A 26,562-nucleotide genomic window follows, 5' to 3' on the forward strand; every position below is an offset into this window, starting at 1 on the left:
CTGCTATGACTCAAATGCTAATCTTGCGTTCTTTATATGAGGATGCATCCAATGGTGAGCTCTGATAAAAACAGTCTGGTTGGTTTTATACTAATATCTGTAAATTATAAGCAGTTTTGAAGTAAAGAATGAAATATTTGCCAAAACACTGTTCATATAATATTACATAAATAGTGAATATTTTATACTCATGTTAGTGATATCTATAGTTAGGAACACATCTGACTATTGACAAAATAAGAGATATTTTATTAATATATTTTTGTTATTTATTTATTTTAAAAAAGACCCTCTAACACTAACGTTCCCTATTATTTTTCTATTCTACTTTTTTTATTTGTAATGTAATTATAAGACCACAACCTCGATTAAAATCAAAAGTTCCTATTTGACAATTAAAAGTATTATTTTTAATAATATTTCATATTTTGGCAATAACTGGCCAAAATATGTTGAACATATATTGCTTGTATATTATTGATAAAATATTAAATAATAAAATAAAATATTTTTTTATATTGGCAATATATTTTCCTAAACTTTTTTTTGTGGAGGTTTCAATATTTTTAAATAATAATTGTTGTTAAATTGGAGCTTTTCACATCAATAGCTGTTGTTTTATTATTTTTTCTTATGTAGATAAAAATAGAGATGAATCATCGTCATCTTCACGCATGTTTGTTCAGTTTATGAGTAGCATGCAGCAGGAGTGTTTTTCTAGTCTATGATGAGGAAGCAGCAGGGTTTGTTCAGTAAAGGTGTGTGTGGCTGTAGTCACGAGCTGTGCGTCTCAGTGTAAGGAGCAGAAGCGCAGGTAAGTGCTTTATACACAGATTAAAGTAAGAGTTCTGAATCACTGTGACATCAGCTGAACCCGTAAATAAAGACCGAATCGAAACGGATGATGGAGGCGGCGCGACGGTGACGCCAGGAATCGAAACTCACGGCAGGCTTTAACGCTTCTGCGTCGCGTTTGGCTCGATTCACACCAAAACATCACATTGCGTTGCGATCATAACTGCAAACACACAGCTCGGCGTGCATTCAAGGTGAGACCTCCACGTTTTCATCCTGGAAAATGTCTGGATGAAGAGTTAAAAGCGTCGCGCGTGTGATCTCAACAGCAGAGTTAAGATCAGCGCATGAAAGAGTCGCGTGGCTTAGCGGTTCACCGGGCAACCGGCGGTTAGAGGAAGGTGTGAAAGTCGAGCCTCATTTCCGCTTCAAGGGAAAATAAACAATCAGGCTAATCGTTCTCAGATAAAAAGAAGGTTATGAAACTTATGTTATAGGTCATAAACTTATGTCATAATTTAACCCTTGTGCGCTCTTCATTTGAGAGTCACACATGGTCTTCACGGACAGATACTTGAAATTTGCCTTTTTTTTTTTCTTAGGTAAACTCAATCTAATATATTTTTGTTCAGTAATATTTTTTCTTTTGTATTTACAGAGAATTTCATGGCATTCATTAGTATTTATACAATAATTATGATCAGTTTTCCCCATTGAAAATAGTAAAAAAAAAAAAAAAAATCTAATTTCTTAGATTTATTTCTCAATTAATGCAGTATTTTAGATTAAAATAGAGACCTGTAATTTATTGGTGTCACCACTAGATTCCTGTATAGGACTCCACAGAGAGAATTCCCTACTTGTTTTTATACATAATTGTTTACTTTTATTAGGTTGTGGATTTAAATTTATGTTAAGGCATACTCAAAGACTACTTTTTGTCAAGATTAATATTTTTTGTTGTTTTAAATGTTGATTTGAAGTGTAGTTTTTTTTTTTTTTTTGCATTATTATTACTACATTCAAACCTGTGAATGTCTCATAATTATCTCATAATTATGACATTTTCAAAATCATGATGTACCAAAACATTATGCTTAGGTAAACCATTGTTGTGAGATAAAATGTTATGATATAAATTAGGGCATAAATAGTCAAAATGGTTAGGAAACATTACATTTTGTGATAATTGTGATATTTAAAAATTGCTAATTTTTTATCTCAAAATTACGACTTAGCATTTAATAATTTTGACTTTTTATGCCATAATTATTTATGCCCCCCCCATTAGTTGGAAATGGGCTTCTAGGACAGCTTGTTTTTTCATATTTCTCTCAAAATTGGGAGACTTTTTGTCTGTTTGCGTGAAAGCCAGAGCAGCATTGCGGTAACTGTGCTTCTCTCTGTGTGTCCTGCAGTCATCATGGCACACGGCTCTCCTGACGGCTGTTTGGAGTCGGATCTCTCCTGTCCCATCTGTCTCCATCTCTTCCTCGACCCGGTCACTCTTCCCTGCACGCACAGTTTCTGTCTGGTGTGTCTGGAGACACCAGAGAGGGACACGTCATCTGTATTTGATCAAGTACTTTGCTGCCCAGTTTGTGGACAGGAACATCTCAGCCCAGAGTCCCTGCCGAGAAACATCAAGCTGAAACAGATAGTTGAGAACTACAGAGCCAACAACATCAGCGGTGAACTTCAGCCACGTGCAGAAGATGAGATAATTAATGACCAGACATCTACAGAAGACACTGATGTGTGCAAATCAACAGATTCTGGGACAAGCTCTCTGCTGGAGACTGAAACCAGTGAACTGAAATCTAGTCTGAATCCTGTCATCTCTTGTCTTCAAGAAAAACTGGCTCTAGTAGATGATCTGGTGAATAAGGAGAAGGCCAGAGAGGCTGCAGTTAAAGCGACACACGCAGATCTGAGGAAAGATGTGAGCGGTGTATTGGAGGAGATGGCAGAGCTGGTGAAGACCTACAGCACGACTGCTCTGAAGCTTCTGGAGGCCGAGTTGAAGCCCAGAGAAGATGCTGTTGGGAAAAGAGTGCGGATGCTGTCCGACCTCCAGAAGCAACTGAGAGCCGCTGAACTTCAGGTCAACACGTTAATGGACGAGACGGATGACGCATGTTGTATTGATGTGGAGAAGCAGGTTTCCAGCGTGACCCTGGATCCTCTGCAGGACTCCTCCAGCAGTCAGGAGTTATCCAAGAGTTTGATGGAAATCTGTGAGAAGATCGAGCACCAAAATACCTTACTCCGTCTCGGACTGGGATCCTCTCAGCGGGCGATACGCGTCGTTCTCAACCCATCCGAGGTCACCTTCGACCCTGATACCATCCATCCCAACCTAATCTTATCTGAAGACCTCAAAACGGTGTCTTTCAGCGCAGCCAAACAGCCGTATCCGGCCGGATCTCAGAGGTTTTCCAGTTTCTTCCAGGCTTTGAGCTCCCAGAGCTTCGTCCGAGGAGAACATCTCTGGGACTTCCGGGCTGAAGGCTGTGCTTGGGTTGTGGCCGTGTGTTACGGAGATCTGCCCAGATCTGGTTCTGGCAGCGGTCTGGAGAGCAGCGCTGGATCCTGGTGCCTCATGTACTGTGAGAACCTTCTGAGGGCGTACGAGAGAGGAAAGAACACGCCGCTTATACGCACACCGTCTCTGAAGAGGATGGAGATACGCCTCAGCTTCAGCACCGGCTCTTTAGTGTTTTACAGCATCAGCGATTTGAGTGGAGATAAAACTCACCTGCACACTTTTAAAGTCAGCTTCACACAGCCAGTGTATCTGGCTGTAAGGATGATGTCTGGTCAACCTAAAGCACACATCACTGTCAACTAGTGACTGAAGTGACCTCTAGAGAAACCCACTTGCTTCTGCATTGCTTTCACCTTGTGCAACCAATTGCGGACCTTATTCATCCATACCCATCCTGTTGTAACGATGTTATGATGCAATACATCATTAATGTTCACGTACGCACTGAATGCATCTTGCTGCACTACATTGTCACATGCATTATGTTGGCATTATTTAATTTAATCAATATGCAGTGTTCCTCAACAACTCATGTGTTATGAGCTTGTGACATTTGTTTACCTTCAATAAAACAAGACCACATTACATTTAATTCTGATTTTGGTTCTATGCTGTGCTTTTATTTTGGCATGTTTGTTAATACTTGCATTCTTTTATCAATCTGCAGTGTTCCTCAACTCATGTGTTAGGTTTTGAACATGTGACATTTGTTTAACTTCAATAATACAAGATCACATACATTGAAAAAATTCTAATTCTGTTTGTATGCTGTTCTTTTCCCTTTAACATGTTTGTTAATACTTGTCTGTTTCTAAATTTAAATAAACTGTTTAAAATTTTTTGGATATTGCATTATAGTGTATTATTCATTGTATAAATATAGCATCTTATTGTATTTTTAAAAACCTAAATTTGTTTTATAAATTTTTATGTCTTTTATTTTGAAGAGTTGCCTACACAGTGTTCATCGATTTCGAACGGGTGAAAAGACTTTTATTTTGAAGTGTAGTCGAGGTGGTGCCTAGACTGTGTATTTTTCGTTTTATTATATAAATATAAATGTTAGTGCTTTATTATCATCAAAACTATGTAATGTTAAAGCATAGATGTTTACATGTGTATTATTTATTAGATATAAATATAGTATAACACCACGTGTAACTTAAAGTAATAGCATCACATTAAATATTAGTAGTGCAATCTAAAATAAATAAAAATAAGTAAATTAAATAAAGATACAGTACATAGTAAGCTATCAAAGTGGCAACAAAAAGTACAGTCATGTATTTAGTGGTCGCTTTGAGTCTTTTATTATGAAATGTCGCATCGATGGCCGCCATCTTTGATAGGATGACGCATTGACGTCGACTTTTATCTGACGAGAGAATCGCGACTGACGCATCATTTTCATTCCTGTCTGTAAACAACAAACACGGACGAAAGTTATTATGCCTCAACTAATAACTTATAATCACGTCAATACTGAACTACACAGCAGCCTCTGATCTGAGATCCTCAGCAGTTAAAGGTGAGCGGCGTTTTTAGGTTTATTAGCTGAAAAATCCGTGCGGTGTGTGTGAATTGTGTCATATAATACATGATAAAAAAACACATCGATTCGTGCAGTAAACACACAAACAGATTCCACTTCACTGACGCTTTCTGATTGTGTTTGGATCAGTGTGTGTGTTGCTTCTGCTCACACAGACTGTGAGTGTGTTATGTAACGTCATTTCTGTGAAACACACACACATTCCCGCGGAGAAACTTTGTTACATTTCAAGAATTCGAAACATTCTGATCTCGGACCAAATGTAACATTTTTTTTTTATTGAATTGATTTGAAAACGTTTGAGAGACCTGATTTAAGACAGTCAGTAAATTGACTCAAAGTAAGGCTTTTGTTTTAAAATGATGTATATAGGATTACAGTATTTATTTTTTATTTTGATTAGAACTTTAGTAATATTGCTATGTGCTTTGTAAATTTTATTAGTTTTTTTAAGTAATATTTAATTCAAGCTTTGATTTCTTTTTATTTCGCTTTTACTTCATAGTTCATGTTTCAGTTTTAGTTTTTTTCAGTTAGTTGCCAATGCAACAAATCACATTTTTTTTTTGTTTTAAAGTCATTCCGATTTCTTACGAAATGTAACTTTTTGTATTTATTTATTTATTTTGGTAATTACATTGATTTGAAAATCTTTGTGATTGTCTGATTGAATACAGTCAGTAATTTGTCAAACTGGGGCTGTTATATTAATATTATTCATATACTGTTATATTTTTTGTTAATATTTTAATTAATATTTATTTTTAATTTTCAGTTTTTATTTTAACTTTAGTAATATTGCTATGTATGTGCTTTGTGATTTTTATCACTATGTTTGATTATATTTCAGTCTAACCTCAATTTATTTTTATTTCATTTCATAGCTTATTTTAGTCATTTTAGTACTTAAGTCCTTTTTATGTTCGACTGTTGTGTCTTTGTGTTACATTGACCCAGTTGTGAATCTAATCTTCTGTATTTTTATTATTAACTCCTAGTAATCTGTGTTTTGCAGGCAGATAGTAGTTATATGTGTAAGTGTGAGTGTAAACTGAAGGAGTTGTGTCCCGCAGAGGTTTAATCCAGAATGCTAGAGACTGTGACTCATGGGGGAAGTTCGCTCCATTTTGCCAACACCAGTGTGTTTCCCACCGTGGACAACAGCTCTGACTTCAACCCTGACCATGAGCACAACATCACCAAACCACACAAATGCCTGCAGATCCTGTACGACGACATCGGACACTCCAGGTACAGCCTTTTCGTCTGTAGGAAACGTGTGTGTGCTTATTGCTTTTATGTAAATAAAAGAGAAATATCACTGCACATTCATGCATGTCTGATGTATGGAGTTACTGTCAATTTGTAAGAAGTCTGGGATCTTTGCCAGTGCCTGAATCTAGTTTTTAAGGGTTTCTCTCAGATACTGATGACCTTGTGTAGGATCTAACAGTAGACGTTTGTGTGAAGCGAGTTAAATGTGTATTTTAGTGCTGGAGGATTTTTTTACATGAGCTTTCAGTTCTGCTTTCGTTTCTGTGCTGTAAGGACTCTGTCAAACGGGACTGTCCGCTTGAATTTTATTAAAAATCACATCTGATTTTCCTGTGTTTCGTGTTCTTTTGAGGACGCTTGTGTTCGTGAATGTCTCTGAGCTCTCAGTAGTTTGACATGTCTTAAAGAGGACGTCCTGGGCTCTTCAGAGACAGAAGATGTTTGGTGGCTTTCAGGACAACTTCCTCTCCTTGTTTTATTTAAATCAGCAAAGTAAATAGAAATAAAGACAGTAGGTCTGTTGTTTTGTTGTCTGTTGAATGTTGTAAGTAAACATCAGAGAAAACATTTTCAAACTTGCACCAAAAAAGAACAATATTTCCTATAAAACTTGTCCTGTGACAGAATAATATTTTAATTACATGAAAGTGTGTGTCTGTGTGCGTGTGTGTGTGTGTGTGTATGCGTGTGTGTGTGTGTGTGTGTGTGTGTGTGTCTGTCTCTCTCTCTCTCTCTGTGTGTGTGTGTGTGTGTGTGTCTGTCTCTGTGTCTGGGTCTGTGTGTGTGTGTCTGTCTCTCTCTCTCTCTCTGTGTGTGTGTGTGTGTGTGTGTGTGTGTCTGTCTGTCGGTTTGTGTGTGTGTCTGTGTGTCTGTCTGTGTGTGTGTGTGTGTGTGTGTGTGTGTGTGTCTGTGTCTATCTCTCTGTGTGTGTGTGTGTGTGTGTGTGTGTGTGTCTGTCTCTGTGTGTGTGTGTGTGTGTCTGTCTCTCTCTGTGTGTGTGTGTGTGTGTCTGTCTCTCTGTGTGTGTGTGTGTGTGTGTCTGTCTCTGTGTCTGTCTGTGTGTGTGTCTCTGTGTCTGGGTCTGTGTGTGTGTGTCTGTCTCTCTCTCTCTCTCTCTATGTGTGTGTGTGTGTCTGTGTGTGTGTGTGTGTGTGTCTGTCTGTCGGTTTGTGTGTGTGTCTGTGTGTGTGTGTGTGTGTGTGTGTGTCTGTGTCTATCTCTGTGTGTGTGTGTGTGTGTGTGTGTGTGTGTGTGTCTGTCTGTCTGTGTGTGTGTGTGTGTGTCTGTGTGTCTCTCTCTCTCTCTCTCTCTCTCTCTCTCTGTGTGTGTGTGTGTCTGTTTGTGTGTGTCTGTGTGTCTGTGTGTGTGTGTGTGTGTCTCTGTGTGTCTGTCTGTCTGTGTGTGTGTGTGTGTGTCTGTGTGTCTCTCTCTCTCTCTCTCTCTCTGTGTGTGTGTGTGTCTGTTTGTGTGTGTCTGTGTGTCTGTCTGTGTGTGTGTGTGTGTGTGTGTGTGTGTGTGTGGTCTAGTTTCTGTGCTGTTTGATGAACACTGTGTCACAGCACTAAAGCCTCTGTTCTGCTCTGATTCTTGACGGTTCCTCTGTTCCTCCATCAGGGTTCGTTACTGGGACGTGATGCTGCTCGTCCCAAACGTGGCCTTCCTCTTCTTCCTGATCTGGAAGCTCCCTTCTGCTCGCGCTAAGATCCGTCTGACCTCCAGCCCCATATTCGTGGCCTTTTATATCCTGGTAAGCAGCAGAGAGAGTGCGGTGTGTGAGCCTCTGCTCCAGTCTCTGCACACCTGTGTAGTGCTGTATTGACTCTTCTCTCGCGCCGCTCAGGTGTTCGTGGTGGCGGCTGTAGGAATCACTCGTGCCATCGTCTCCATGACCGTCAGCACATCCAGCGCCGCCACACTCATAGACAAGGTGAAAACACACACATCTGTCAACTATATAGCTACTAACAGAATCCTAATCTTAATCCTGGTGTTTTTATGAACCACTATTCTTTTCATGACACCAACAAAATACCCTTTTTTATTTAAACTTTTGTGGACATTTAATGTCTTTAGGCTTTTCTAGCCCTTCCAAATACTCTTGTGTTTTCTCAATTCAGTAAAAAATCAACAAATGTTGAAAGAATACGTCAATCCACGGTCAGAAATGAAACGGGGCTCAGTGCAAAAAGGCTAAATATTCAGCAGCTATAGTGCTGGGGTCAAAACATGACTTAATTGACTCTAAATGTCTCTATTTTTGTCCTGTTATCAAAGCTTTGATATTGTATATTGAGATTGCAACTGTTTCCAACATTGATAATAATCAGATATGTTTCTTGAGCAGTAAATCATCATATTATTCTGATTTCTGAAGATCATGTGACACTGAAGACTGGAGGAATGATGCTGAAAATACAGCGGAGCATCACAGAAATAAATTACACTTTAACACAGATTCACACAGAAAACATCTAGTTTAAAATTTAATAATTTTTCAAAATTTGACTGTATTTTTGATCAAATAAATGCAGCCTTGCTGACTTTTTTCAGAAAAATGTAAATCTTATCAATGCCAAACTTTTCAACGGCAGTGTATTTAGAGAATTGTGACAGTGAAAAGTTGAGGTAGAGCAAGTTATTAATTAAAAACAAACATTTATGTGATTACAATAATGTGACCGATGTATTGGAGCAGGAACATGATTTAAGAAAGTGAATGAGAGAGGTTTGTGCTGTAAATGTGATTTCTGTGTGTTCACAGGTGCTTTGGGAAATTACACGCTTCTTTTTATTGGCTATTGAGCTCAGCGTCATCATACTCGGACTGGCTTTTGGTATGTTCCTGCGTTATTAGTCTCAATTATCTTAGTTATCTTTTTTTTGTTATTTTTATTTTAGTAATTGTTATGTGCTTGCCATTTTTATTAGTTACTTAAATTTTTTGTTTACCGTTATTTTAATTTCAGTTTTAGTCATTTTATTGCTTAAACATTTATTTAATTGAGTTTCCAAGCCAGCATTTTGAATTTTGGATTTTAACATTTTTTTAATCAAATCATTTTTATTTCAGTCGTATATCAATTCATACAAATTATATTATTATTTTATTTTTATTTTTTTACATGTAAAGTTTTTAAGGATTTTTTTTTATCTAATATTTCTATTTCAGCTGTATAACAATTAATTAAAAAAAAATTTTTTTTTTTTTTTGGTAACACCTTAGTTTAGGGACCAGTTCCTAGTCTAACTACTTGCTTATTGGCTGTTTATTAGTACTTATAAAGCACATATTCTGCATGACCATATTCTAAATCCACCCCATTCCTAAACTTAACAACTGTCTTATTAACTATTAAGCAGCAAATTAGGAGTGTGTTCAGGCAAAAGTCAGTTAATAGTTACTTAATAGTGAAATGTTGCATTTTTTTGTAGTTTTAGTTAACAATAGCAAGGCTAGCGACTTCCATGTTTTGTGATTGCACATGTAGAGCAGTGAGAGCCCATGAAAACGAAGCGTGTTTATTTGAGCACTTCTGTTAAAGTGAGGTGTTTGCTGCTTGTGTTTGCTCAGGTCATCTGGAGAGCAAGTCCAGCATCAAGCGTGTGTTGGCCATCACTGCGGTCCTGGCTCTGGGATACTCCATCACACAGGTGTGTTACACAACAGCCGTTCACTACACATCTACATGCAACCTCTTGAAGTGCAGAAGTGTGTTAAAGTGACTTCTAGTGAGTTAACGCAGCATCTCTTGCTCTCGCAGGGGACTCTAGAGATCCGTTTCCCGGACAAACATCTCTCCGCTAAAGACTTCAACATCTACGGTCACGGCGGGAGACACTTCTGGTTGGCCAGCTCCTGTTTCTTTTTCTTGGTACCTAATTAATTACTTCTCCTTTCTATTTAGAAACCACCTTGTGTTTGTATTTAATGATTAATTCTGCGTTATAATCTGCTTTAGGTGTATTCCCTGATAGTCATCCTTCCTAAAACTCCAGTCAGGGAGCGGATCTCGTTGCCATGTGAGTACACGCAGGGTTTCAGTGTTTGTGCCGGAGGAATCGCTCAGAGGATGATGATGTGAATGTGTTTCTGGTTCTCGTGCCGCAGCCAAGAGAGGTTTTTACGTGTACGCTGCAATCCTGTCGCTGCTGAATCTGGTTCAGGGTTTGGGAAGCGCTCTGCTGTGTGCCGACATCATCGAAGGCCTGTGGTGAGGATTCAGCTCCTTCGGTTTCATCTTATAACCCTGTACACACACACACACACACACACACACACACACACACACACACATATATATATATACTAACAAAGCACAAGGCTCTTTGCGGTTATTGTATGTGAGACACATTACAAATAATGTTTTGTGAAGGGAACCGGTGGATCTGGCAACCCTGACTTAAACTATGCGTGATCCTTAGGGTCAAATAAACGTAAAATTATTGCTTTTAACTAGGACAGCGCTACATTTGACAAGTTCACAACTTCACCCATGTTTTGCAGCACAGGAAATAATCGTCTCTGATCTAAATAGTGAAGATTATAGTGCACTTAATCGCTTTTAACACCAATTATTGACCGACACATCCGTGCATTTCTAATAGATATATTATCAGCATGAAATTTCAGTGAAAAGATTGAGAGATGAACACATTTCAGTGGTTTCAGACTCTGTTCCTCTGTGTGTTCGCAGCTGTGTGGATGTGACCACATTCCTGTACTTTTCCGTCTTTGCTCCTCTGATCTACGTGACGTTCCTCAAAGGATTCTTCGGGTGAGTAGAATATCGCAGGATATTACAGACGTGTTTGAGTCGAGCCATTCCTGTCAGATTGCCTTGCGTCAGTTCTGTGTGTCTGTAACAGAGCTGATGAACAAGCCTCTGTGGTTTTCAACTTCCTCAAAAGCTGATGTTCATACAAGCATGTTCTCTTTTTAGTGAACGTCTGTGGATGTCTTTTGTGTTTGGATAGTTTCAAACCGTACTTTACAGAAATGATCCAAAGATGTGGTCAAATCAGAGCACTCATGATACCAAGGAAGGATAAACGTGGTTATTACTTTTAAAAGAATTAGAAAAAATCCTCTTTATAAAGAGTTAAAAAGAGTTTTAAAAACATAAAGATTTTTTAAAAACACTGTTGCAAATGTCACCGACATTCATTGTGGTTTTAGACATATTGCACAAATTGATACACTTTAATTGAACGACACTAATATTATAAGGTATTTGTATATCAATAATTCATAGTTAAAAGTAAAAGCATTACAGTTATGTTTTACCAATCAAATAGTTTTGGGTCGTTATTTGTTAATGTGTTTAAAAAAAAAACAAGGCTGCATTTATGTGATCAAAAACACAGTAAAAACGGTAATATTGTTAGGATTTTAATGACTGCTTTAGATATTTAAAATGTAATTTATATGTGTAAAGCAAAGATTAATTTTTAGCATCATTCCTCCAGTCTTCAGTGTCTATGAAAGCAAATTTTTCCACCTCATAATTATTACATTAAAAGCTGAGTCATAATTATAATAGAAAAAAATCACTATTTTGACATAAAAAGCAGATATTAAGATAAAACGTTCTAATTATGACAGAAGTGAAAATTATGACATAAAGAGGTGAAATGGTCACAGTTGTTTTTGTCGTAATTATGACTTTTTCAAAAAAATAGACTTTTTATATCTTAAGTTTGACTTATCTCATAATTGTCCTTTTTTAATCTCATAATTATGTAATTTTATCTCTTAGAAACCCTTTTCTGACACATGAAACATTACGAAATCATAATTACCGTATTTTTCGGACTATAAGTGGCACCTGAGTATAAGACGCATTTATTTAGAACAAAGAACCAAGAGAAAACATTACCGTCTCCAGCCGCGAGAGGGCGCTCTATGCCTTCAGTGTAGACTACAGGAGAACTGAGCAGCATAGAGCGCCCTCTGGTGGCTGGAGACGGTAATGTTTTATATTGGTTCATTTCTCTTGGTTCATGTCAAATTAATTTTGATAAATAAGTCGCACCTGACTATAAGTCACAGGACCAGCCAAACTATGAAAAAAAAGTGTGACTTATAGTCTGGAAAATGCGGTATAATATTAAAGGTCCTGATTATGAAATTGACATGCTAAGTCACAATTACAAGAAAAAAAAGTCTTGATTATGACCAAAAGATACATTTTTGTCATTTTGTTTTGTCACAACTATGACTTTTTCTAATATTTTTTTTGCCTTCAATGAGAGTAATACTATGATTTGTTGCTCAAGAAACATTTCTGATTATTAGCAATGTTGAAAACAGTCGTGCTGGACAATACTTCTGTGGAAACTGTGATACATTTTTATTTTTTATGATTCACAGATGAAAAGAAAGTTCAAAAGAGCAGCATTTATTTGAAATCCAAATCTGTTGTAACTTTATAAATGTCTCTATAGTCACTTTTGATTCATGTAATGCATCCTTCCTGAATAAAACTGATTTATTTATTTTAAATCATTCTGACCTCAAACTTTCTAACAGTAGCGTGTGTTAAAAGATGCATTCAGTGATAAAGAACGGCAAGAATGACATCCTGTCCAAAATGAAACCATAATACTTGAATATGATTTCCCTTCAGTTCGGAGCCCAAGATCCTCTTCTCCTACAAGTCCCAAATCGATGAGCCGGAAGACTCGGATGTTCATCTTCCCAACACCTCGTCCTCGGGCCTGGGCCGGAAGGATCTGGACCACGGCTCGTACTCCAGCACACAGATCGACGGCTCCGGATCGTATCTGGACGACGTGGTGTCGGGGCCCTACAGCGGAGCACACAGCATCAACAGCATCGACTCGGACCGCTGGAGGGCCCTCAACGCCTGAACACACACACACACACACACTTGAGCTCAGTCTGTCATGTGCGGCCATGAATCTCACATTCCTTGTAAAACACCAGTGCTCTTAATTCTACATCCGTGCACTCGGAGCTGAACCGAGGGCAGGTTTATTGGACTTTGTGATGTGTGTAATCCAATAGATTTCTGCTGAAACCGTAATCAATCGCTGTTAGCTTATCTCTAGGTGATTTCAGACTAGTTTCTGAGTTATGCTACTGATACCGGCGAAACGTTTGCTTCTATTTTGACGCTTGTGTATATTTTGCACTGATTTGGCTCATTTGCTTTGCTAATTTGAAAGCTTAGGGGTGCTGAAATACTTTCATGTGGACCGAGCGTACATCTAGACATCCGTAAAAGCATTTATTTCTTAGTGCTATGTCGTAGGTTTGAAAATATGATTTTTTTTGTTTTGGATTTTTATTTATTTTTAGTTATCTGATGAATTTTAGGCTTGGGCTCAGTTCTTAAAGTGACCGCTTATATTGCGATCTTGACCTTTGTCCATCTTTCTTATTGATAATGAAAATGAAACCAAACGGCTCAAGTCAGGTTTGTCGTAATGTCGTGAAGGAAAAAGGACCAAACTTGCAAAAAGCATTTGAACTGCTTTGTTTTATTTGATGTTGAAGTTAATTACAACACAACTATTTTTGGTGCACAGAAAAAAAGAAAATCTATTAAATTTGGCCTGAGTAAAATGCTTGTTTCTTATTGCTTATTTCTCTCATTGCTCTTTAAATATGAGTTGAACATGAAGAGATGTTTCATTATTAAACTGTTCCTGTGTAGAGATGTGTGTGAATGCTTTGCTATGGTTTTATGAACAGTGGATTTTAAGTCTAATTAATTGTGGAGTTTTAATTTGAATTAATTTAACGCCACTGTAAATTAGTTGTGATATAATCTGAAATGCAATGCAAAATTTTTATTTTGCTCATAACCAGTGCTTTGCTCTGCGTGTTTATTTCGTTTTTTTTATCTTGTAGCCAAAAGCATATCTTAAATATAGTTTTTGGGTTTTCCCTGAAATGCTTTGTTAAAGATCCGGGTATTTATTCTATCAGTCTATACCAGTAGATGTTATAAATCTTATTTTGATCAGATGAACACTGAACTGAAGTCCAGAATTTCCTGGGGCCACACGGACAACCGAGGACTTTTATTTTGAAACACACTTGCAGTGACGTGTCGTTGTGAGTTTCACAATCAGGAACTTCATAGTGTATGAGGAACTCGACGTCAGCAGATTTTGTTTTCATGTAATCACTAAAAGAACGGTTTCTTTTACATGTGAACATTAAAGATAAATAAACTGTTTCCAATCTGTGGCTTTTGCTTTCATTTATATGTGTTTATATCGAAAATGCTTCACACGCTGTCATCATGTGATGTGTTACTATGTACAATAACAATATTACAATAAAACTAAAATATTGTAAATAATAGACGGGGCATAAAATTAAACAAAACAGATCATATGATGGCTATCAACTTTTTTTTTTTTATTGCATATCACCGTTTTTTGCAGAATATCACAATTGCTGTGCGAAGGAAATAAAAACATAAATTCTAAATAGATAGATGATATTATTTTGCATTAAAAAACAATAAGAGCAAATTAAAAGGGCTAAATAATTGTATTATTATTATTTGTGTACCATTTCATTCAATTATAATAATAATAATAAAAAACGACTTTTCAAAATGTAGTAAAAATTAGTTGCCAATTTCTGTGTATGTCACTACAAAGTTTTTTTTTTTTTTTTTTTTTGCTTTGTTGAGCACTTTCAATATAAGCACTTAAATTGTATGAAGTTTATGACTAATGTAAAAGGGAACAGATACAAATACGCAAGTAAAACATCGAGCAAACCATTACAACGAATATTTAACAATTTTTTTATTTCTTTTTTTAAACCCTTTCACGCATAGTGGTCACTACAGTGGACAGCTATTAAAAAAGCATTTTCTTGAATTTGCACGGGTTTTTATGGCAAAGTTGCACATCAGCCTCTTCACTGAACCCTGGTGCATCACATATATATATATATATATATATATATATATATATATATATATATATATATATATATATATATATATATATATATATATATATATATATATATATAATATCCACCCATTCCTTCTATCATAGGAGACTCTTGTAGGTAAAAAAAAATATTGCAGAATCAAGCAATATCTAATGAGTCATATCACAGTAAAACTTTCCAAGTTTTGATTTTAGATTGAGAGGAAACTCTGATTAATCACATGTCCACTGTAGTGGACGCCATGCATCATCAATTGCTATATTTCAGCTACAATTCATAAATATAATGTGAATATTGTTTTTGAAACTTAATCTGCAGTGACTTTTTACTGTAAATAAATGTATTTGTATTATTAGAATGTAATTTTTATTGACATCGAAAAAAGTCATGTGATTACATAATGACACTTGTAATGCATTACTTTACTTGTTAGATAAAAAAGTAATCTGATTTCGTAATGCATGTTATTTGTAATGCGTTTCCTTACTCACAACATCAAAAAGTAATGTGATTATGTAATGTGCGTTATTGTAATGCGTTTCTTTACTCGTTACATCAAAAAGTATTCTTATATGAGTGAAAGCAAAATTCTGCAAAGATTTTATTTTAGTTTTTTTACCATTGAAATGCAAGCTTCTCTTGCACATGCAAATTAAATTTATACGCTTACAGTAGGCTACGCTTATGTACACTTCCACAACTCTTACCATGCGTTTAAAAATCTTTTAGGCATTAAATTACCTTCATACGTTTGATGATTTTATCAGCGTGTAGTGGAACACAGTGACCCTAAAGTGAGTCGGGATGATTTCATTTCTCTTGTCTTTGATTTTCGGGCTGATGGGGGTCACGGACAGCAGGAGCAGATCAGTGTCTTTCGGACTGGATGAACAGGACAATGTCATGGTCCTTCACAGTGTCCAGGTCACTGTCAGGCAGCTCAACATCTGCGTGTACCATTATATGATCTCAGTGGGAGATTCTGTTGTAATTGAGCTTTTATGAACAGAAGTCTGTGGTAACTGACCTTGATGTCCTCTCATAAACTTCACTGGTTCTGTTAGTATTTCACTGGTTTTATTGGTTCATGTGTGATATAGTGATGACATCTGCTCGTTTAAAAGCGTTGTTTAACCTCATGTCTTGTTTGCTTGGATCTAATGTGCCATGAAATAGAAACCTGTATTAAATCTATCTGCAGCTTTTGAAGCTCATTCTCAGAATTACACCTTACAAAGGAAACATAACACAGTTGATGCTATTTTAATGTGAGTGTATCTGTGCTCTCAGCTGTTCTTCAGCGGATCCGAGAGTCTGGACCATCATCATCATCATCATCATCATCATCATCATCATCAGCATCATCATCATCACCCAAACCAGAGAGTGCCAAACCTGAAGAAGGTACGACGGCTTATTTTTTATCAATATTTCTGAAGAAATCTTCTGCCATAATAACTTCTGCAGCTCTGATAACAATCTGTAAATCAAGTGGTTACACTTTACTTAAAGCCTAAATGTATCATGCATTATAAAGGTATTCATAATGTACGTTGTAATGCATTATTGTTTTTTCAGAAATAATTAACCAAAGTTAAAGTGCATTGTACTATTTGAAGGTTTGTTTTTCATGTTTTTAATGTGTTATACTTTCTAAAGGTGTAACAATGAATAGATGAGCATTATAAAGTATTATAACTGGATTATAATACACTATCCTTGTAATGTATTATAACTCATGGGTTTATGCAATGCATTATAAGTTGCATTACAAGGCATAGTCTATGCAATAAAGCTACATTTATAATGCATTATATATAAAGGATTTAATAAAGTGTTATCAACGATGTGTTTAATCTCCTGATCAGTAGAATTGCATTTCTTTCATTAATAGTTTCATTTATTTATATATACATAGAGAGAGAGAGAGAGAGAGAGAGAGAGAGAGAGAGAAAGAGAGAGAGAGAGAGGACAAATTAAAATATAATTAAAACAAGTAATGATATAAATAATAATGGGATAAAATAGTTTTTGTAATTCTTAATATTTTATGTTATGATTCTTTTAAAGTCTTATTTCCGTAATACAGTACTTTTTACTTTACATAAAAACATTCTGTAATGCAATGATATTTTAAATTTAAATCAGCATATATTAAAAGCATCAGTATAATATTAGTATTATTTATATAATGTTTGAGTTTTTATTAATATTCTGAATTGGTGTTTTTAATTTTTGTGTGTAAGAATAAATAAATAAATAAAAATAAGTAACTAATTTTCTATGTTTTTTTTGTCATGTGGTGAATTTTAATAGTTTTTGTTTTAGAGAATGATATGTAATACAACCATGATATATAAATACTTACAGTAAAAAAAAATAAAAAAGATCCTGTGTGTGTTCAGAGAGTGTGTTGTAGCACTAGATGGCAGCAGTGTCTCTGTTTAATTACACAGTGTGTGTAACTCATAATAACCAGGATTCCTTGTTAATTATAATTACCCTGTTTTGCATGTAAAGCTTTTAGCTCTCACGATTGCAATCAGTTATGTTAGTTCATTTTTCCCTGAGCTGATGTGGTCTCTGATCGTACATCATTTAGACACACATGTGTTTGTCCAGAGTGTGAAAGAACAGCAAACCACTGGAAGAAACGCATGAAGTCCTGTAGAAACAGACCGAGGAGGCTTCAAACTCACAGACCTCATGTGGGCTGATTTCACTGATGTTTATGAATATTACAGCCTATAGACATCAGTCTTTAATCGTCATTTATTTGTCTCTGCTCTGTTGTTTCTCAGCCGGATGAGATAAGAGTTTGGGTAAACAGCAGAAACAGCAGCTGTTTTATCATAGTTTTTATGAGTCATTAATTCTTCGTGCTGTGTGTAAATAAGACGACAAACACTAGCTGTCCGTCTCTTTAAAGTCAACACACAACTGCAATACAATATTCGTGGTAACACTTTAGTATAGGGTCCAATTCTCACTAATAACTAGTTGCTTATTAGCATGTCTATTATTAATATATTGGCTGTTTATTAGTGCTTATAAAGTACATAAAAATGCATGACAGCCATAATCCTACCCAATACCCTAAATGTAATAACTACCAAACTAATAATAAGCAGCAAATTAGGAGTTAATTGAGGCAAAAGTCATAGTTAATGGTTAGTTACTGTAATAGTGAGAAGTGGACCCTAAAATAAAGTGTGACCGTATTCGTGATTAAAATAAGAGCGCCGTTTTCAATATTTTTATATTCTATTAATATTTTGAATTAGCTTTTATTTTTATTTGATTAGTTTTTATTTTGTCTTCAGTTTTCATTTTAATTTGAGCTTAAGTAATTTTTATGTTTTTTTGAACATTTTTTTAGTTTTTTGGTTTTAGTTTATTTTTATTTTTATTTGAGTTTTAATATATATATACATAAGTTTTTAGTTTTAGTAATATTAATACTTCAACTTAACTTTAAATTCAGTTACCAAAAGCAATAAGTGTGTGTGTGTGCGTGTGTTGTGTGTGTGTGTGTGTGTGTGTGTGTGTGTGTGTGTGTGTGTGTGTGTGTGTGTATCTGTGTGTGCGTGTGTGTGTGTGTGTGTGTGTGTCTGTGCGTGTGTGTGTGTGTGTGTGTGTGTATCTGTGTGTGTGTGTGTGTGTGTGTGTGTGTGCGTTTGTGTGTGTGTTATTGCTACTGTAAGATTTCCAAATGTTTGGAGTCATATTTATTTCTCTCAAGAGGATTCAGATCATATTTGTGTTGTTGATTTGACTAAACACACACACACACACACACACACACACACACACACACACACACACACTGAATGTGTATCGTCTTCTACATGCAGCTGAAGCGTCCCATCATGCTTGGTTGTTGTGTTATTGTACTTCATGCTAGTGTTGAGTTCGTCATCACAGAAAGCTCATTTCTCTCCGGCTGATCTCAGCATTATTCAGAGAGTTTGTGTCTCTTTCTGCGGTGCATGGCTTTTCAAACGCTCAGAGTCCGTCATGCCTCAGGTACATCAGACGACATCAGATCTTCATCACGTGCTGCAGTCAAACATCTAGCATGTTTAAAAGCCATCAGGAGTGTTGTTGAAGTGTGAATGTTCTCGTGACGTCGAGCAGGTTATTCTGCGTCTCTATCAGACCTGACAGCTGAAGAAGAAAGAGGATGAGCTGAAACATCTGGAACAGTTTTACAAGGAGAAACTACAACTGACGGAGAAGACACAAACACACTTCCTCACAAACCATTTTTAGATTTGAAGCCTGAATTTCGCCCTTTTTTTATTGTTAGAAATAAAACATGTCAGTTTTAACAGGATTCATCGTATTTGTGAGGAAACATCACTGACATCTTCCGACAAAACGTCTGGTCTTTGATGTTCCTGCTTCTGGCTGAAGATGGTTTGTTTTCTCTGATGTGTTCACAGTCGTATTAAATATAGGTGGTTTGTCTGCATTTATAAATACATCTGTTTGTATAAATGTGATAACGGAGGTCATGATGATGCTGCTTCATCTGAACTACAGCGCTCTCGTGTCACGTATAAACATCCTTCATGCTTCTTCTGATGAATGATACGCCGCTTTAACACGCGCGTGTGTGTGTGTGTGTGTGACCGATGCGGAGAGCTGAACTGTGGGTGGAATCCAAATGTGTGATTTTATGCTTTTGAAAGTTGTTTAAATCATTTATTAACAGCCTGAGGAATGAAAGCAAGAGAGAGCTGGAGCTTGTGTTTATTTGATGTGCAGCAAAACACAAACGAGTTCAACACAACAAAAGAAAATGAAATAAATTATTTTTATGAGGGATATAAAAACTAAGAATATATTTACTTCACATGAGAGTGATTGTGAAAATAAAACTCATTTAATCAATGCTGTAAATAAAAAGAATCGATCATAAGTATCAGATGTACTGAAGCATCACTGTGAAGGGACTTTTGATTGTTTTTGGATGTCCAGAAGTCAGACTGGTGCTGTTTATTTTATTATAAATCCAACTTTATTCAAATGAATCATACTTATATTGAACTGTTTGAGCAAACAGGGCATTACGTGTAATTTTATATTTTACAGTTACATTTATTCATATGGCAGATGCTTTTATCTAAAGTGATTTGCATTGCTTTCAAGGTACACATTTACATTATTTTCTTCCCTTGGAATCAAACCCATGATCTACAGGTTGAGCTGCAGGAAAACTGTTGTCACTGTCAAATGAAATCAAAGCAGAGGGATTTTGTCGTGTTTAAAGAGGCTGTAAGTTCAAAGGTTGCAAATGCAGAAACGTTAGAGACAAAGTCTTATAGAAACACAACCTTTGAACCTTCCACTTTCTCAACGCCCCAATAAAAGTGTATAAAGTTATAAATAAAATGAACTGTAAAAGGATCAAAGCTCCAGTGAATATCAATCTACACATACATGAGCCGTTTTCATCAAGAAGTTTGTTTTGGCTCTAAAGGAAAGTGTGTAAGTCCACTGCTGTAACTGGGAAGTTTCGAACCTTTAATCACAATTTTTTTTTCTCCACAAATTGTGACAAAAGCATTTTATGTGATCTTTTAGGTAATATGGTCGACTCATAAGTGCCATGTACTGTATGTCACACTACAGGACGTCAACTTCTCAAACACATTTCATATCAGTGCATCAGAGCTGAAGAAGAGCTGAGGATCATCGTTCATGCGGCTCGTGCTGCACACTGTCTGTACATCTGCTCTCTGAACAGACTTAGTTACGCTTTAGCTGTGTGTGTGTGTGACATATCAGGACACAACTCTGTATAATGACATGGGTATGACACAGGTATTACAAGGAGAGGGTGACTTATGAGGACATAACCCATGTCCCCATTTTTCAAAACACTTATAAATCATACAGAATGAGTTTTTTTGAGAAAGTAAAAATGCACAAAGTTTCCTGTGAGGGTTAGGGTTGGTGAAGGGCCATAGAATATACAGTTTCTACAGTATAAAAACCATTACACCTATGGGATGAACACACTTTACACAAAAACAAACGTGTGTGTGTGTGTGTGTGTGTGTGTGTGACACTGCTCTGAAGAGTAGAAAGACTCAATATATTCTCTGTAACCCAGTACATATTACAAATAGTCATATTAAACCCCAAAGTTGAATAAAAATATATATATAATAATAATCAAAAAAAAAAAAGAAAAAAAAAAAGTACATTATATTATATTATGAAGAAATACTTAGTTTTTTTTTTCTTTGACTTCATTGTCATGACAATTGAAGACTGAATATCCAGTTATATTTCACTTCAAATTTCAATAAATAAATGAACAAATAAATTGCAAATGTATTATATTATATTATTGAAAAACTTCATATTATATAAAAAATCTTCTTTGACCAACTCTACATGGCTAAATCTGACTCAGTCAATGGATTGCAGGATTATCTGTTTGTTAAGACAAAGACGTATACAAGAAGACCTGTTTGGAAACAGTCATTGTTTGTGCAGTTTCAATTGATGTTAGTGTACACTAGTTTTAAACGCACACACACACACACACACACACACACACTCCTCCATCCCTGTGTCTCCTGCTCTATTGAGGTGAGACCTCTAATCGGCTCTCGTCTGTCATGTGTGCGTCACACCGCTGCAGTCTGTGTGTACTGTGTGATGCTTTAAATGACGGCTCACATTTTTAAGATTCAGCCTACACACACTAATCTGAAACGCTTCGGTTAAGCTCTCAGAGAGAAATCCTGAGCGTGACACAAAGGAGCACTGTCTTTCTCTTCTGCATATCTATCCTCTTCACTCTTCACACTGTAATGTGATATTCATGTCCTTCATCTTAAAAAAGGGTTTGTGCTTTTCTGTGATGGGTATTGAAGAGAGAGGACTCAAATGCAAGGGCAAAATGACAGTCTTTAATTAAACAAGGGAAAGCCACAGGTAAATCCAACCAAGGAGTACAAACGATGAGAACCGAGGGAGGCCCGGAGGCTGGGTATAAATAACACAGGTGACCTCTGTGGCTGGAACGACCAGCAGGCTGGCGAGGCGGAGGCTAGACCGGGCTCAAGGGAGAACCGGAGATGAGAGCTCGCAGAGCGGGGAGGCCGCAGCGTTGGACAGCAGGTAAGGTTCTGTGGGGTGCAAATGGTGAGCACAGAGAGGTACGGGCAGTGATAGCAGTTAACTAACCCAACAACGATTATACAGGACACGACAGGACAAGACCAACTTATAGTGAAGATGCCAAAGACCACAGCCTCATACGGAAGTAACAATCTGACAAAGAGACACGGGAACGAGAGGGTAGAAGTAGCCCAAATAACGAGGCAAGATGAGAACCAGGTGGAGGGGAAATTATCTTAATGAGAAGTGAAGACAGCTGTGACACAGAAGCGAAGAGCGAGGGAGACAGGAGGGGATAAACCAGCAGGGGGAGACAGAGAGAGAAAAAGAGAGAGATAGAGACAGGATCATGACAAGACCATGACAGTACCCTCTCCTCAAAGAGCGCCTCCCGGCGCTCCAGCGGGGAAATGCTGGCGAGACCGGAGGAAATCATCAATGAGCGAGGGGTCCAGGATATCCTTAGGGGAGACCCAACTCCTCTCCTCAGGACCATACCCCTCCCAATCGACTAAATATTGGTGACCACGACCCCGATGCCGCCTATCTATGATCCTGCGGACGGTGTAGACCGGGGACCCTTCGATACGAACGGCAGAGAAAGATGTGGGGGGGGGGGAGCGGGAGACCGGTTTAATGCAGGAGACATGAAACACCGGGTGAACACGACGAAGATTCTGCGGCAACCGGAGTTTGACGGCAACAGGGTTAACGATCCTGATAATGCGGAACGGTCCGATGAAGCGGGGGGCCAATTTACGGGAGTCAGACAGGAGGGGTAAATTAGATGTAGAGAGCCAAACCCTCTGACCCGCGACATAGCGAGGACTCTTGACACGCGATCTATTAGCAGCCACGCACATGCGTCTCTTAGAACGACATAGAGCAGATCTCACCCTCTTCCAGGTTCGCTTACAGCGGCTGATAAAGGCCTGAACGGACGGGCAGTGAGAATCGGTCTCTTGGGAAGAAAATAAGGGCGGTTGATAGCCGAGGCAACATTGAAAGGGAGAGATACCAGAGGCCGAGGAAGGGAGGGAGTTATGAGCATACTCAGCCCAGGAAAGCTGTTCGGCTAGACTGCGGAGCTAGACTGCGGAGCATGCGGGCAACAACCTGATTGGCTCGCTCGGCCTGGCCATTAGTCTGTGGGTGAAAACCCGAGGAAAGGCTAGCAGTGGCACCTATGAGGCGGCAAAATTCTCTCCAGAACTGCGAGGCGAATTGTGGACCCCTATCGGACACGACGTCGGTGGGCAACCCATGAAATTTAAACACATTATCAATCATAATCTGGGCCGTCTCCTTAGCAGAGGGCAGTTTGGTAAGGGGAATGAAGTGCGCCGATTTAGAAAAGCGGTCGACTACCGTCAGGATGACCGTCTTGCCGGCCGAGGGAGGGAGACCGGTGATAAAGTCGAGAGCGATATGGGACCACGGGCGAGAGGGAACAGGTAGCAGCCGGAGAAGCCCAGCAGGTGGGGAATTGCCCGCCTTGGTCTGGGCACAAACAGAGCAGGCGGCGATAAAACGGCGCGCATCACGTTCTAAAGAGGGCCACCAGAAACGCTGGCGGATAAAGGCGATAGTACCTCGAACACCGGGATGAACCGCTAATCTAGAGGAATGAGCCCATTGAAGAACGGCTAATCGTGTGGGAACTGGGACAAAGAGGCTGTCCCTAGGGCAGTTACAGGGAGTAGCGACGTGAGAGAGTGCGCGCTTAACCTGTTTCTCGATTCCCCAGACCGTAGCCCCCACCACCCGACTGGGAGGAATAATCGCCTCTTGGGGGGTGCGGCCGGTCGAGAGATCGAAAAGTCGAGACAACGCGTCCGGCTTACCGTTCTTAGAGCCCGGACGGTATGAAATGACAAAATCAAAACGCGTAAAGAAAAGGGCCCAACGCGCCTGACGCGAGTTCAATCTCTTGGCGGAGCGAATGTATTCTAAATTGCGATGATCAGTCAAAACAATGAAAGGGACAGAGGAACCCTCTAACCACTGCCGCCACTCACCCAATGCCAAGTGGATGGCGAGGAGCTCACGATTCCCGACATCGTAATTACGTTCCGCGGGGGAGAGGCGGTGTGAGAAGTACGCGCAAGGGTGTATCTTATTATCCGACGCTGACCGCTGGGAAAGAACGGCTCCCACCCCTACCTCGGAGGCGTCGACCTCAACGATAAACTGTCTTGAGCTATCTGGAGTGAGGAGGATGGGCGCAGACGTAAAAAGGGTCTTAAGCCGGTCAAACGCCTCCTGCGCAGAACCGGACCAAACGAAACGAGACTTAACCGAAGTGAGGGCGGTGAGTGGCGCGGCCACCTGGCTGTAGTTGCGTATAAAGCGGCGATAGAAATTAGCAAAACCGAGAAAGCGCTGTAGCGAGACACGAGAATCAGGGACGGGCCAATCGAGCACGGCCTGGACCTTGGTGGGATCCATACTGATCCCCTCTGCTGAGATAACGGAGCCTAGGAACGTTATAGACAAAGCATGAAAGGAGCACTTCTCGGCCTTAACAAAGAGTCGATTCTCAAGCAAACGTTGGAGAACGCGGCGAACGTGCTGCACATGAATCTGGAGAGAGGGCGAAAAAATCAAAATGTCATCGAGATAGACAAAAACGAATAAATTGAGCATATCCCGAAGAACATCATTAATCAGAGCTTGAAAGACAGCGGGGGCGTTAACCAATCCGAAGGGAAGGACTTTATACTCGAAGTGGCCGAGGGGCGTGTTAAAGGCGGTCTTCCACTCGTCCCCCTCCCGAATGCGTACGAGATGGTAAGCGTTACGTAGGTCAAGCTTGGTAAAGACTTTTGCCCCCTGCAGGATATCAAAGGCTGAGGACATCAGCGGCAGTGGGTACCGATTCTTTACAGTGATGTCGTTCAGCCCCCGGTAATCTATGCATGGGCGCAAAGAGCCGTCTTTCTTCTTAACAAAAAAGAATCCGGCGCCGGCAGGCGACGAGGAAGGAACGATTGTGCCGGCGCTGAGAGACTCAGATAGATAATTCTCTAAAGCCTCCCGTTCGGGAGCGGAAAGAGAGTAGAGCCTACCCCGAGGGGGCGTGGTCCCCGGGCGGAGATCAATAGCGCAGTCATACGGGCGATGGGGCGGAAGAGACATGGCTCGAGAACGACTGAAAACCCCCCGCAAATCGTGATACTCCTCCGGTACCCCAGTCAGATCTCCTGTCTCCTCCTGCAACACAGAAACAGAAGACACGGGGGGAACAGCCGAGGCTAAACACCTTACATGACATGACAACTTCCAAGACAAAACAGACCCCTTAGCCCAGTCAATGTGTGGATTGTGAAGTTCTAACCAAGGGTGCCCCAGTACTAAAGGAGTAAAAGGAGACTGAAAAATAAAAAAGGAAATTGTCTCTTTATGGTTGCCAGAGACGGTCAGAGTTAATGGGATAGTCTGTTTCTGTACCCTAGGTAGGGCGCTGCCATCAAGGGCAAATAAAAGGGTGGAGTCTCTTAGCGGTGTGAGCGGAATACCTTGTTGGAGCGCCCACTTCTCATCCACAAAGTTTCCCTCGGCCCCAGAATCGATCAAGGCCACACAGGAGGCTGACGACCCCGCCCACTGGAGATGCGCTGGAAGTGTCGTGCAGGAAGTGGAAGGGATAGTCTTAGAGGTAGCGCTCGCCAGTAACCCTCCTCCTACTGGTCGAGCGTTGGCCTTAACCGGACAAGAAGACACACAGTGAGAGGCACTAGCACAGTACATACAGAGGCGGTTATGAATCCTCCTCTGACGCTCCTTCGCGGAGATACGCAGACCACCCAGCTGCATGGGTTCAGGTTCAGAGTGGGAGGGGCTGACACGGGGCGGCGAGAAAAGACTCTCCTCCAGGCGATGAGCACGACGGCGTTGATCAAACCGTCTCTCCACACGGATGGCCAGGTCGATAAGGTCGTCGAGCCGGGCAGGGATCTCACGGACGAGGACCTCGTCCCGCACCTCTGGAGACAAGCCCTCCAGGTAGCGAGCGGTCAGAGCGGGTTGGTTCCACCCGCAGGTGGTAGCGAGGGTCCGGAACTCAATGGAGAAATCCGGCACGGATCGTCTCCCCTGCCGAAGTGTGGAAAGCCGACGGGAAGCCTCCTCTCCATAGGCGGAGCGGTCGAAGACCCGGATCATCTCCCCCTTAAACCGCTCAAAGCTTGAAATGCACCCCGCCTCAGTCTCCCAGTTGGCCGTTCCCCACTCGCGAGCCCGCCCGTGGAGGAGTGAAAGAACGAAAGCAACCTTGGCCTTCTCCTTAGCATATGTGACGGGCTGGAG

At 39.3% G+C, this 26,562-nt stretch overlaps 2 protein-coding genes across 3 annotated transcripts; both read left to right on the forward strand.

The window, feature by feature from the left end:
* The first annotated feature begins 685 nt into the window (after window positions 1-685).
* On the forward strand, window positions 686-4,188 carry LOC128015281 (E3 ubiquitin-protein ligase TRIM39-like). 2 transcript variants are annotated; one of them, XM_052598989.1, is made up of 2 exons: window positions 686-814; window positions 2,214-4,188. In XM_052598989.1, exon 2 carries the CDS (start codon window positions 2,219-2,221, stop codon window positions 3,644-3,646), a length of 1,428 nt encoding a protein of 475 aa, XP_052454949.1. In that variant the 5' UTR covers window positions 686-814; window positions 2,214-2,218; the 3' UTR covers window positions 3,647-4,188. The 2 variants fall into 2 exon arrangements, with proteins under 2 accessions (XP_052454949.1, XP_052454950.1); XM_052598990.1 differs by lacking the exon at window positions 686-814 and adding an exon at window positions 898-1,049.
* A 515-nt stretch (window positions 4,189-4,703) lies between these two features.
* Window positions 4,704-13,733, forward strand: LOC128015283 (transmembrane protein adipocyte-associated 1 homolog). The gene is made up of 11 exons (XM_052598992.1): window positions 4,704-4,871; window positions 5,969-6,146; window positions 7,785-7,917; window positions 8,011-8,097; window positions 8,932-9,004; window positions 9,742-9,821; window positions 9,932-10,042; window positions 10,130-10,190; window positions 10,279-10,381; window positions 10,865-10,945; window positions 12,797-13,733. The coding sequence occupies exons 2-11, from the start codon at window positions 5,983-5,985 to the stop codon at window positions 13,038-13,040; spliced, it is 1,137 nt and encodes a 378-aa protein (XP_052454952.1). The 5' UTR covers window positions 4,704-4,871; window positions 5,969-5,982; the 3' UTR covers window positions 13,041-13,733.
* Window positions 13,734-26,562: the final 12,829 nt, after the last annotated feature.

The sequence above is a fragment of the Carassius gibelio genome, chromosome A6 (genome assembly GCF_023724105.1).
Source record: "Carassius gibelio isolate Cgi1373 ecotype wild population from Czech Republic chromosome A6, carGib1.2-hapl.c, whole genome shotgun sequence".
Classification (NCBI taxonomy): Eukaryota; Metazoa; Chordata; class Actinopteri; order Cypriniformes; family Cyprinidae; genus Carassius; species Carassius gibelio.

What these genes read in the sequence shown, in the direction of transcription:
- LOC128015283 (XM_052598992.1), top strand. Translation starts at nt 5,983, where the DNA reads ATGCTAGAGACTGTGACTCATGGGGGAAGTTCGCTCCATTTTGCCAAC. An exon ending in TCGTGGCCTTTTATATCCTG is followed by an intron (nt 7,918 to 8,010) that starts GTAAGCAGCAGA and finishes CGCGCCGCTCAG; the next exon opens with GTGTTCGTGGTGGCGGCTGT. An exon ending in GCTCCTGTTTCTTTTTCTTG is followed by an intron (nt 10,043 to 10,129) that starts GTACCTAATTAA and finishes AATCTGCTTTAG; the next exon opens with GTGTATTCCCTGATAGTCAT.
- LOC128015281 (XM_052598989.1), top strand. Translation starts at nt 2,219, where the DNA reads ATGGCACACGGCTCTCCTGACGGCTGTTTGGAGTCGGATCTCTCCTGT.